The sequence below is a fragment of the Dichomitus squalens genome (genome assembly GCF_000275845.1).
Source record: "Dichomitus squalens LYAD-421 SS1 unplaced genomic scaffold DICSQscaffold_10, whole genome shotgun sequence".
NCBI classification, from domain to species: Eukaryota; Fungi; Basidiomycota; class Agaricomycetes; order Polyporales; family Polyporaceae; genus Dichomitus; species Dichomitus squalens.
The window spans coordinates 881,537-893,064 of NW_006766892.1; the positions used below are offsets into that span (position 1 = coordinate 881,537).

Here is an 11,528-nt window from a genome sequence, read left to right on the forward strand (position 1 = left end):
ATGACCGGGGCAAGCGCAAGAAATAAGTGCATCCTGGCCAGATTTAGTGCCTCATTCAGGGAGTCCTGCCGGAAAGCCCTGTCTGCATTACCGATGGCCTCACGTAATCACGCGATACTGAGCGCCGGGTTCTCTTCCGTCTTCTACCGGATGCCCGACTGAGCTCCCCGTGCTCGAACGTTCGCTCGACCAGACCCATGGCATGCATGAACTGTTTGCCTTCTCTACATAAGTAGCGGAATGCAGAGCCAGACAGGATCACTCAACTATAAACGTGCCCGACATGTGCAGTCCCCTCCTCAGCGTCCAACCCCTGTCCTTGCTGTGTCCCTTGACGCTTCTAACCTTACTCTGCATTAGTAAGCAACCTGAACAGCATTTGGTCATTACTGCTTATGGAGTCTGGCGGCATCCGCGCTAGGAGGGGCGCGAAGCGATCAATGACTCAGTGAGTACTCAACTCTTCGACGTGGTTTTGTTGGGTCAGCCCGTTCAACCGTTGGGCCCAGCGCCGAACTGGCACACTCTACCCACACGCGTCCATGCGCAGTCGACCGCTACGACGGGAAGGTAGGTGAAGATATTACATGCTGTGGGAAGGTTTCTTGGGTGTTTGGGAGCATCCTCAATGTAAGCTCACTGGAGAACATATGACTCGACGATCTGTCCTGCTGACCCTTCTGTTCCCAGCCAGATCATGGCCTCATGCCAAATTTCCCCTTGGAAGAAGGTCCAGTGATTCATTAAAAGGCCAAGTCCCTCATAATTCACATAGGCTTCACACGAGTCGCCAAGGACAGTGGACCGTGCGACAGTCTCCTCCTGCCGCGAAACGCGGATATTTTGCAGGGGAGTTAGATCGGGAGCGTCGTGAGTAAGCTCCTGTCTAGAAAAGTAGAGTTTTTCGATGACGGAGGTGCTTTCATCTCTCCTGGGTGATCATGAAAACCACATGATGAATTCTCGAGCTTCGTCACAGCATATCGCGTCGAAAGAAGATGTTGTGCAAGTGTGTATGCATTGCTACCGAAGTCGAGTCCAGTATTCCCGGCCAATCAAGTCAAGTTTCAGCTGCGTCGTTTTATTGTCAGATAGCTTGTGTAGAGAATACTGACAAAATTCCGAACGACGTCAAAATAGACCACGAAAGCGAGTCAGTTTCCCCCGCTCCCCGAGCTAAACATGCGTTCACGAAAATTGCTGCTCTGCGATGATCCAAGCGGGCATCCGACACCTAGACTAGTCAGCTATATACTAGGAGCATGGTACAAGTCAAGGGACATGAAATCAATAGCTCGACGCTACGCGAAATGTCACAACCGTGCGATGCGAAGGCATAGTATCTGGAATAAAGCATATAAAACACGGCCCGACATAACAGAGACATGGCAAGGTACAAGCCTCGGTAGTGGTGGTACTGTAGTCCCTTGTCTTGTTCGGAGATTGTGCAGCAAGAAATCAAGATGTGGCAGGGTTTGACCAACACGTCTCGAGAGCTGATTGCATGGCTAGGAGACAGTCATGCAACAAAGTTCTTAGAGACACTCATATGCACTCTCTGTTCTGTCTTGCCCAAGCATGTCACCTCAAGAAAAATGTCGGGGAAGGTTGACCGCGTGTTCGGGCAGTGAGGCGCTATCCAAAACGAGAAAGGTAGTCGGTGGAGCATGTGCATGAAACTCAATGTCTGGCGGGTTTCAGTCACTACACCTACCTAGTGGGGTCATCCATCGGAAGCAACTGTCTATTCGACAGCATTTTGATGAGTTTGAGCGTCTTAAGTGTTATTCGAAGATATAGTAGATCGGGGGTTCAAGAGGGCATTGTGCGATCCGTATATGAGTGCAAGGCATAAATCCCCCGTGGGCTATGTTGGTATCCGCGGCATTGACATGAGATTATAACACCCGCGGGGTCGAAGCAGCTCGAGACATCGGGAGGTTTGATAGTTCTCTATCATGACCGCATGCCATAGTGCGAGATGTCAACATCAGATCAGTTTGTCGCCTGCCACCGGGCAGGTGTGAACGTTGCGTGGTCGACCAGGCAGCGGCGTCTGATAAGCATGAATGTGTAGTCTGTGAGTAAAAGTTGCGACCGTGCTTTGGGAGAGCAAGCAGGGAAATCTGCAGGCTATTCTGTGCAGTAAGCAACGGCGGGAGGGTAGAGATTAGTATATTGCCGGCGGATGGCAAGCCATCGATATCAATGTACGATATTCAAATCGGACATGATCGACCTCGCGTGTGAATGTGAACGGCACAGCCACCGCAGGAGGGAGTGACTGCGTTACTGGCGCCCGGGCGCAGTGCCTCCCGCGTATTTTGGGACCCGGCGGCAGGACTATCATCAGCCCCGGAGTCCCCTCTATGCCATGAGTACTGGTTCCGGAACTCGTTCCCATCTGTTCGTCGCGCATGCTTGACTTTTCCTTCTGTTTCTCTTTCCCTTACCCTCCTCTTCGGTCCTGTCTGTCCTTCCGGTTCCTCTCCATCGTGAAGCCATTGAACCCGACTCGCGGCTGGCCACTGGAAACCGCGCTTGCGTGGGCGGAGTGCGGGATTTGGGCACATGCGGCCAAGTTACAGTCTTTGGTTCCAATGCATCCTTGCTCTTGCAGCCTGTATCCAGTGAGTGCTTGTACCGTTTCCTTACGCCCGGAATGCGAGCGACTCTATCGCTTCTGAGATACACACCCGCCCGAATACGTCCAGCCAGGATTGACGTGTTGTCTATCATCCAGACTCGCGTGCGCCGCTCCTGCTGACAGCAGCACATCCTTTCATGTCCCCTCTACCACGTCCACGACCCACACATCTTCCTCCCCCACCCATACAAGCGCTGCGGTCTCCTCATCCCCGACACACGATGCTGCTGCAGATGGGCACGGCGATGATGGCGACCATTCCTCATCTGACACGCGCTCTGCAGCTACGGTCACAGGCTCGACCCATTCCATTATCATCCCTCCCACCGCCCGTCCCCATCCCACTTTCCATCCATCATGGAGTCACTCTGCTGGTTCTCCAATAACGCACTCACACCCCTTCCCACCAACCTTCCCCACAATGGCCCCATCGTCGTCACGAAACTCCAATGGGCACGGCCAGAGCGCCGTTGCAATTGCCTTCGAGGTCATTGCGGGCGTTGTAGGGTTGGTCGTCGTCCTGGCATTGGCACGCTTCCTGTATGCCTACAAGCGCACTCCCCCCCTCGATCGAGTAAGCGTGTATGTCAACCGGCATAATCTGGAGAGGGAGATGGAAGAGATGGAGCGAGACCGGATGGCAACCTTCGCCCGTGCATTGGAGTCGTTTCGTTGGCGGCCGCCGCCTCCGCCCTACCAGCACGCGCCTGCGTACGAGACGGTAGTGAATCCGGAAGGTGACGGGTCTATTGACTGGGGTCGGCCGACAGAGCCGTCGCTCTCCCAACGCCCTCCATAGCAGTCATTGACCACTGTCCGAATCTGTTTTTCGCTGCCGTAGAGCCCATACGCACACCACACACTAGCCACATTATGCCTCTCCGCATGCTCTGTAGCGCTCCTTTTTTGCCTTCTCTGTGGATACGGGATGGATATGCCGGGTGTGAATTAGTCCCAAATTCTTCGATCTACGACAGCATGGAGATTTATCCTTGGACTGCTTCCCAACCGTCGGACACTGCTTGCCGCATCAACCCTCATTCGCATGGACTGCAACACTCGCATTCATTCATGATATTCACGGGCGGCATAAGGCCAACTCCTCGTCCTACCTGTTGTTTACGTATAGATCCCATATCATCTGTATAGTTGGCACTGTGGAGGCGGCAGGGTGTATCAACCATAGTGCCGAGCAGCCCCTCGGACTCTCTCTCGTTATCTTGCTGTGGTACAGGGTTCGCTCGCCTCAATATTCTTCAAGCTGCGTGATCAGACTTACACAGTGCATGGAACTCTGGACTTCCAACGTAGCGAAACATCGCCGATGCATCTCCAGTCCGACTGCATCACCCGAAATAGAATGCGACCTGCCAAATTCAGGGAGGGGGGCACGTGGCTCTGGACCGAGCCCTCGGGACGAGTACTTACTTAAGTACGCCACGGCGTCTCGTCGTCGCGCACGTCGACCTGCCAGTGATCCGCCACCTTCTCTGACTCTGTATCCTCGCACGCGCTCGGGCTGCCTATCGCCACTAGTCAAACTAGGCACAACATGGACGAGGGCATGAACGTGGACATTTCAGTACCGACGGAACAGATCGTGCCAGAAGAGTACGCTTCCTCTCGTGCTGTCACTTCTAACATGATTCAGCTTACTCATTAAATTGAAACAGGACGTCGCATCACAAAGAACCTGGTGGCGACGCGCAGAAGGCAGATGCGGAGCTCCTTACCATTCTTGCTGCTACACAGAACGCGTGTCTCAAGGAATTAGGATACTCTCCTATGCTACTACACGAATTGCAAGAATTACAGAAGCAAAATGCCCAATTGCAACAACAGTGCCACGATGTGCAAAAACATAACACGATGCTTCGAGATGCCAACGCGAAACTATACTTGGATAACCGCACGCTTGCGACATTCGTTCAGCAACAAGAACAGCATAGGAAGCTGTTAGATGACCCCGCTGATCAGCAGAAGCGAACAATCTCCGAATTACATGAAAGAGTCCGGCTGCTCACGACTGAACGCGACGAGCTGTCTAGGAGTTTGCACGCAGCGTACGTCACGACTCATAACATATCTCTAGGGGAGCTGTTGTGGAGATGTTTGTGCTGCAGGTTCAACGAGATTGTTGTGTTGCGGCAGGAGCTTGCGCGATTTGTGCCGACGGCTACGGTTGCGCCGCCACCGCCCGGTGCTGCTTTGATTCCTCTACCTGGGACGAGAAGTGCTGTCATCCATCCTCATGTGCAGACTGTAATTCCAGCCTCTGGTGCGCCTACTAATGCTCTTTTTCCATCCATACTTGACAGCCTTTCCAAGCCAGCCCCGCCCAACATTGTGTATCATCCAAATCTGCCGCACTTGAAGGTATGCTAATTTTATTAGAGTATTGCTGTGGTGATGAACACAAGGTTCACCGGACATGGTAGCAAGCACCACCTGGTCTCCGCATCTTGCAGCCGGCGCATCCGGCGCACCGAGGTTCTCTTCCAACGCTAGGGCCTCTCAATACAACAGCTGCGCCGTCGGCCATTTCACATCAACGACGCCCGTCTGCCCCGGCACAGTTGATCTCCGGACATTCCGCTGGTCTCGTTCAGAGTCCATTGGCCGCTTCTGCTATCAACAACTTTTCGGGAATGTCATTGGCCGACAGCAATCCAGCCACGCCTGTTTCCAGTCGACCGGGCACTTCGCAAGGCCACCTCCCTGTCTTTCCCCGGTCAGCCTCATCATCTCGACCATCTTCGAGACCGACCATTTCGCATATGCATCCGCCCATACCACAGCAATCGACAAGCAGTTCTTTGGCGGGCGCAATCATCGATCTCACTAGTGACGATGAGCGAGAAGATGCTGCGAAGAAGAGGAAACTCGACCACGCTCCTGCACCGGCCGCGGGGCCTTCGGGGGCGAATGCATCTATCCCCGCTCCTGCTACGTCCATACGTCAGCCCGAGACAGTCGGGAATTTGTCCCCGACTCGGGCTGACATAGCACCTCAATCAGCAATGCTGCCCAGATCTCACCCTCCTCAACAGCACGTCGTCAGCCCTACCGCCCCTGTGGTTATGTCCACCATTACCTATGCAGGGCAGGAACGCTCAGGTCTGCCACCTGCTCAACGTCCGCCGCTGCCCACGGCTGGTCCTGTCGGAGATGTGACGATGATGAACGAGGGGGCGGAGCAGCCTGAAGAGCAGGGGACTACCATTGAGGAAGATTGTTTAGAAGCAAACTTCGACGAGGATGAAGCGGACGAGACCATCAAGTGGTGCCGAATGTGCAGGTCTGTGTCGAATTTCCCTGTGTCACCGTCAGGTCGGGTACGGATACTCATAGTCGTTCACGCGCAGATCTCGTCAGCGGGGCGGATTCCCAGAGGAGGTCCCGACCCCGTTCATCGACGCTCCATATCAGGTCCTCATTGAGCACTGCGAGCAAGTCCATCCTAAGGGCTGGGAGATTCTCAAGGCACGAGTGGCGGAGGCTCGCGCGGCGGAGGAAGCCCCAGCCTAGTCCTGCGAATGTCTGTCTCTCCTATCGCCTTGTGCTATCTCCGCAACGACTGCTTTCGCTCTTAATACCATCATCATCCACTCTTGCACAATGCTAACTTTGTGCGGCACCCGTAGCTCATTATAATTTCTCCTATGAATCCGTATATGGTCGGCGCCACTAATCGCTCCAGTGACACGGTAGGCGCAAGCAAACATCCCCACTCCAGCTGCTGGCCATGTACTTCATTATATCCTCATAATCCCGTTGCTATTATCCCAACCTCCTTGATCAACGGAGCCTCCGTCTCGCCATGCATATCGTCTTCTGACCCGCCGGTCTACTGGCTACCTTGTGCAGGCATAATGATCGAGTCCGCGCCCGTGCAAGCCTCCATGTCGCATCCAGGTCAAGGTAAGACTCTATGCGAAGCCCGTCCCCCTCTTTTCTGCCACGACCACTCTTCGCGTTGTTACGGCACACTTATATCCTGCATTACTCCCGGAATGGCTATTGCGGGAAATGTGGCCGACTTCACCCAATGGGAGGCCTTGTATACAACAGGGAAACCGGATGCGGCAATGATAGGGCCTGCTCTGATCCAAGGCTTTCTGCAGTATTTGTTTCAAGGTGCGTCTGCCTTCTATAAAGTACACTCTATCAAGGGAATGAATATCTTGACACGGGGAACAGGAGTCATCATCACGCAGGTATGCGCTCACCTCTCGCATCTCGCTCGAGAATAGTCAGTGGAAACGGTTCTCGAGACAGGCTATCAAGTTCTACGACAGATGCCAAGGCGATCCCATGACACTACGAGTATATGTCTTCTTGCTCGTGTTTTTCTCGATGTAGGCTCGACCTCCTTTGCATATACGCGCATACATGGACGAATATCGGGCTTTGCATAGAGTACAGACCGTGTTTGAGAGCTACATAGTGTGGCTTGTAACAATCGATGTTATACACCACGCACGTATCCTTGCCCTCCCTCTCAAGACGTGCAGATGTCCTAACCAAACTTCAATAGATCTATCCCATACTGCCTACTGAGCCCCTCTGGAACGCAGTAATCTGTACTCTATGTGAGTCGTACCTCATAAGACGATGCTACAAAGTAGGTTTCAGTCTGCTTCAACGAAGTTCGGGCTCCTCATTACAAACCTAGGTGACCGGTAGGAACATCGCGGTCCTGCTCATCCTGTCGGCGCTTTCGGCCACTTCCTTCGTTGCGGTCCTCATCCTCGTCAGTGTGATGTCACTCGCGTGGTCTTCGTATGTTATTGACTCACAACGCAACACATTTCCCAAGACCGCGAAGATAGCCATGGTCATCGGTCCTAGCATCGACCAGGGTCGTACGGATGTGCGTATGTGTCGAGATTCGGGATCGCGGGACTTATTCTGACGGACCGGCATATACTCAGCTGCTGCATGCCAGTACCTACGCATACCCCCTTTGGGTGTATAGTCAACTCGTAACTGCAATCTCGTTGACATCCATACGTACTCGTCTATTTACCCTCCACGCATAGTCAATCGCTCACTCAACCTCCACTTCAGTGTCCGTCTCCCTATGGCGAACGAGAACCGGACTCCCCCATCTGGACCGCACCGTCGCCTGCATCATCTTCCTGACCTGGGAGACTGCCGCGCTACCCTCGATCTGCATGCTTGTTTCCGGCATCATATTCTCCATCCGTGACGCACAGGGCCCCGGGAAGTCCGTTGTCGAGCGCTCGCACCTCGACCTCTTCTTTGCCATCCTCACCGGCAAGCTGTATGCGCTCGGACTCCTCCGCATGATCAACTCACGTACGAAGTTCCGCGAGCGGCTGAATTCTAATTCTCTCGGGCGTCGCACGCTCTCAGGGTGGCAAAGGGCCGACGACACGGCCAACTCTGCGGAATCGCGGGACATGAACGCAGGCCGAGGGGAGATGTCAACCTTAAGGGACTCAGTAGCTGAGAGCAGAAAGGATTTCGGGTCGACTTCCTCAGCCGTCCAGATGGCGGAGTGCGGTGCTGGGCTGCCGACTTCGACGGCGACGAATCCCGTAGTCACTTTCCAGCCGCCCGAGGAAGGAGGCAGACAATGGGCTGTTGGGAGTGGATCCGGCATCGAGGTGCATATGATCATGCAGTACTGGCCTATCAAATACTAACCGACCTTATTTGGTCTGTCAGACCTCTCCCGTGTTACGCCAGGGCATCTCAGTATCGCGGAACCTGTCCACAGCTCACTTCCAACCTCCCGAACCTCCTGGGTACACCCAATCTCGGGGTGGTTGAGGTGAGCAATATCAGCCATTGTCGAAGTTACGCGCTGTACGCTCACAGTCTCTCTGCACAGGCTTTAAGTTATCCAGGACGAGGCAATCTATTCCAATTGAGCGGGAGTGGTGATAGATTCGAAGTCGACGATACAGGGAGCCATCGAATACCCTAACTCTATTTACATTGCTGGAAGCCGCGTGCAGTCTCGTACTCCGCCTGGCACGGCTTACAATCTCGCATGCTCAGCCGGACCCGGAGGCACGCCGCTCGGGGAGTATCGCAAGGCCTCCTTGTTCTTATAGACGTCCTCGGTGATCGAGCGGTATCCCGCGACGGTCATAAGGATATCCAGGTCGGCGAGAAGACTCTTGATGACGTGCCTGCACCCGTGCACGCCTTCGTGCGACATGCCCCACACGAACAGGCGGCCGATCATGACGACGTGCGCACCGAGAGCGATCGCCTTAAAGACATCCGCTCCCGTGCGGATGCCCGAATCGAAGATGATGGTCATCTCTGCAGGCACAGTCATGTGAGTGTAAGTCGCATGCTTCAGAAAGATACCTACACAGGGCCTAATGGTGGCAACGCCAAGAGCCCCCGCTTCTACCAGCTCTATATGCCTCACGATGACGAAGTCGTATGTACATTGCGATATTCACAATCAGCATGGTACCTACCTCACTCCTCCTGTAGACACTTTCTCTTCTCAACCGCGCTTGGAAGTCCGGATTCGACGTTCTCATGCTCACCACCGACACCTGGCAGCTGGGCTGGCGTCCCACAGATATCAACATCGCCAACTACACGCACGTCCATGCCTTCTCTTCTGACGTGCTTACGTGCCGACATCACCTGCAGGTTCTACTATCCTGGCACGCCGGGCAACGAACTTGGCGAGTCCGACCCAGCTTACATGGCCAAGCACCACGACGACCTCGCGCAGGACAAAGGCCACTGGATCGACTCAAGCGTCTGGCACGGCAAGCCGCACACGTGGGAGAAGGTCCGCTGGCTTATTGGCGAATGGAAGAAGATCTCGGACGGCCGCCCGTTCGTGCTGAAAGGCATTCAGAGCGTTGCGGACGCAAACCGTGCTCTCGAGATAGGCTGCGATGGCATCGTGGTCACGAATCACGCTGGCCGCCAGGTTGACGGCGCGGTTGGGAGCTTGGACGTTCTCCCGGAGATCGCGGAGGCTGTCGGGGATAGTGTGTGTTGTCTTACTCTCGCCATTTTATCAGAACACACTCAGTTGCTTTTGTTTCGACGTCGACGTCAAGTTACCATTGTACTGATGCACAGCATTACTTTCGTTCTTCACCGACGCGGCTTCATCATTGACGCGGGCGACCTCCTCAATGGGCTGCGATGACGCCGTAGATAGACAATACTAGGCCCACAAGAGTCATGCCCAAATGTCAACTAGTCTTTGCGGGACTGCTCACCGGCATACCGAGCTCACCGGCGACGCGAGCAGGAATAAGCTCGCCGAGAGGCGAGTAGAGCTTGTTGATACCGATAGGCGCGAACATAATTGGAACCGGTATCTTGTGTCCGAAGATCGTCGCTACAAAGCAGTGCAATATGAGATCGTGTTACCGCTGCGATTCTCACAGGTGAACCCACTCGTCAAATCGCGCGTGTTGGTGTCCACGCATGTACGCGGAATAATACGCCATCTGTAGAAGGCCTCCCTGTACCGGACAAGTCAGTCACTAAAGATGGTATTCTCTCAGACACTAGAAAGGCACATACCTATTCGCTCTATCGGTCCAACCGAGGCCTGCATTGGAGTTAGCGTAAAAGTATCCACGGTCGTTAAGTTTCTTCTTGGTCGACTCCTGCAGCTCGTCGGGGTGGACTGAGAAGCTTGGCACTGTATGATCATGAGATCTCGTTACAGTCCGCCAGCATGAGCCGGTACGTACAAATTCCCTTCTCGCCTCCAAGCTTGAACACTTCGCGCTGGTACAGGGAGTAATGGGGCGAAGGACCCTTGGGCTTGTTAGTTGGATCCATTGCGATGGGTGTTGTACAAGAAGGACGTTGTGAGTGTGCTGTGCAGGTTTCGAGGAGATCGGCTACTGTTGCTGGAGAGCAGGAGTTGAGGATAGATGTATATATACACCGGGCTGGTGAAGGAAGACGTGAGCGGTCAATGACATCATGGGTGGCATATGTCAGGACTTCGCGAGTCTGCGACAAAGTAACTCCTCATTGAATATTGATCGCGCGGACGGCTTCCTGCGTACTCAACATCGCTCGAGGGGAATCGTAGCGCCGCGGCATCAGACGTGGAAGGTACGGGGGTGAGTTGAAGACCGTAAGTTATGGACGGCTCTCCGAGAAGGAAGGCGCACAGCTTATTCGGGCATCCGTCTCCTTGTCTGTCGCGTGACATAACCCGACTCCACGCCCATTTCGATCGCATCGCGCGTTTCGGCACCCGCCGGGCCTCACTGCGAGAACGAATCCTTAGGCCTCCTAGTCAGCGGCCACTAACCACCTCCGAGTCGCTTTGGGTACACGCATACCAATTCACCCATCATATCTATACAAACAAAACACAGGCAAAGTGAGCGCAACGCACATCGCAGGCTGGGATGTATGGGGGTTACAATATCCAGCAACGCACGGCAAGCACACACGCCCATTGCCAGTGCAAACCTCCCTCTGAAGGCATCTCCTACACTTTGATCGTCTCCGTCAGCTTGTCTAATAGCGCCCCAACTCGTCTCGCCTCCTGTTCCGCCAGCGTCGCATTCACATCAATGGTTAACGCCTCCGTAATCGACGGCAGAGTCGTCGCTCCGTACCCTACGAAGAAAACTTATCAGTACCGTGTCCCATCCCTCCTGCGGCTCTCCGCCGCATTCAAGCGAGATCGCATACGGCGCGCCTGCGCAGCACCGAGGCCCTGCCCGACGGCATCGCAATCCACGAAACACATAGGAGTAGCGGAAATTCCACATACCGAGCCACTTGCCAGGCGCGACACCCAAGTGCCTGTACCACTCCCGGTCCTTGATGCCCTCCTCCGAGATGAACCCGCGCTCGAACGCGACCAGCTTAGCGTTCGCCGCCTGCACCCGCT

General features: G+C 54.4%; 6 protein-coding genes across 6 annotated transcripts; 4 read left to right on the forward strand and 2 right to left on the reverse strand.

Annotated features, from left to right (window-relative positions):
• The first annotated feature begins 2,136 nt into the window (after positions 1–2,136).
• On the forward strand, positions 2,137–3,845 carry DICSQDRAFT_135993 (uncharacterized protein). Its single transcript, XM_007365050.1, has 2 exons — positions 2,137–2,630; positions 2,744–3,845. The coding sequence occupies exon 2, from the start codon at positions 3,069–3,071 to the stop codon at positions 3,444–3,446; it is 378 nt and encodes a 125-aa protein (XP_007365112.1). The 5' UTR covers positions 2,137–2,630; positions 2,744–3,068; the 3' UTR covers positions 3,447–3,845.
• A 354-nt stretch (positions 3,846–4,199) lies between these two features.
• Positions 4,200–6,175, forward strand: DICSQDRAFT_126642 (uncharacterized protein; the record flags this gene model as incomplete). Its single annotated transcript, XM_007365051.1, has 7 exons — positions 4,200–4,258; positions 4,321–4,710; positions 4,771–4,925; positions 4,976–5,023; positions 5,068–5,378; positions 5,446–5,945; positions 6,013–6,175. 7 exons carry the CDS (start codon positions 4,200–4,202, stop codon positions 6,173–6,175), a joined length of 1,626 nt encoding a protein of 541 aa, XP_007365113.1.
• A 485-nt stretch (positions 6,176–6,660) lies between these two features.
• On the forward strand, positions 6,661–8,319 carry DICSQDRAFT_58862 (uncharacterized protein; the record flags this gene model as incomplete). Its single annotated transcript, XM_007365052.1, has 7 exons — positions 6,661–6,788; positions 6,901–7,005; positions 7,066–7,114; positions 7,185–7,271; positions 7,323–7,406; positions 7,537–7,660; positions 7,718–8,319. 7 exons carry the CDS (start codon positions 6,661–6,663, stop codon positions 8,317–8,319), a joined length of 1,179 nt encoding a protein of 392 aa, XP_007365114.1.
• A 338-nt stretch (positions 8,320–8,657) lies between these two features.
• On the reverse strand, positions 8,658–8,963 carry DICSQDRAFT_169442 (uncharacterized protein; the record flags this gene model as incomplete). Its single annotated transcript, XM_007365053.1, has 1 exon — positions 8,658–8,963. One exon carries the CDS (start codon positions 8,961–8,963, stop codon positions 8,658–8,660), a length of 306 nt encoding a protein of 101 aa, XP_007365115.1.
• Positions 8,964–8,978: 15 nt separating this feature from the next.
• On the forward strand, positions 8,979–9,806 carry DICSQDRAFT_58541 (FMN-linked oxidoreductase; the record flags this gene model as incomplete). Its single annotated transcript, XM_007365054.1, is given in 3 exon segments — positions 8,979–9,071; positions 9,128–9,273; positions 9,293–9,806. 3 exon segments carry the CDS (start codon positions 8,979–8,981, stop codon positions 9,804–9,806), a joined length of 753 nt encoding a protein of 250 aa, XP_007365116.1.
• A 46-nt stretch (positions 9,807–9,852) lies between these two features.
• On the reverse strand, positions 9,853–10,453 carry DICSQDRAFT_169444 (uncharacterized protein; the record flags this gene model as incomplete). The annotated part of the gene is made up of 4 exons (XM_007365055.1): positions 9,853–10,001; positions 10,061–10,128; positions 10,190–10,310; positions 10,363–10,453. The coding sequence occupies 4 exons, from the start codon at positions 10,451–10,453 to the stop codon at positions 9,853–9,855; spliced, it is 429 nt and encodes a 142-aa protein (XP_007365117.1).
• Between the last annotated feature and the right edge of the window lie 1,075 nt (positions 10,454–11,528).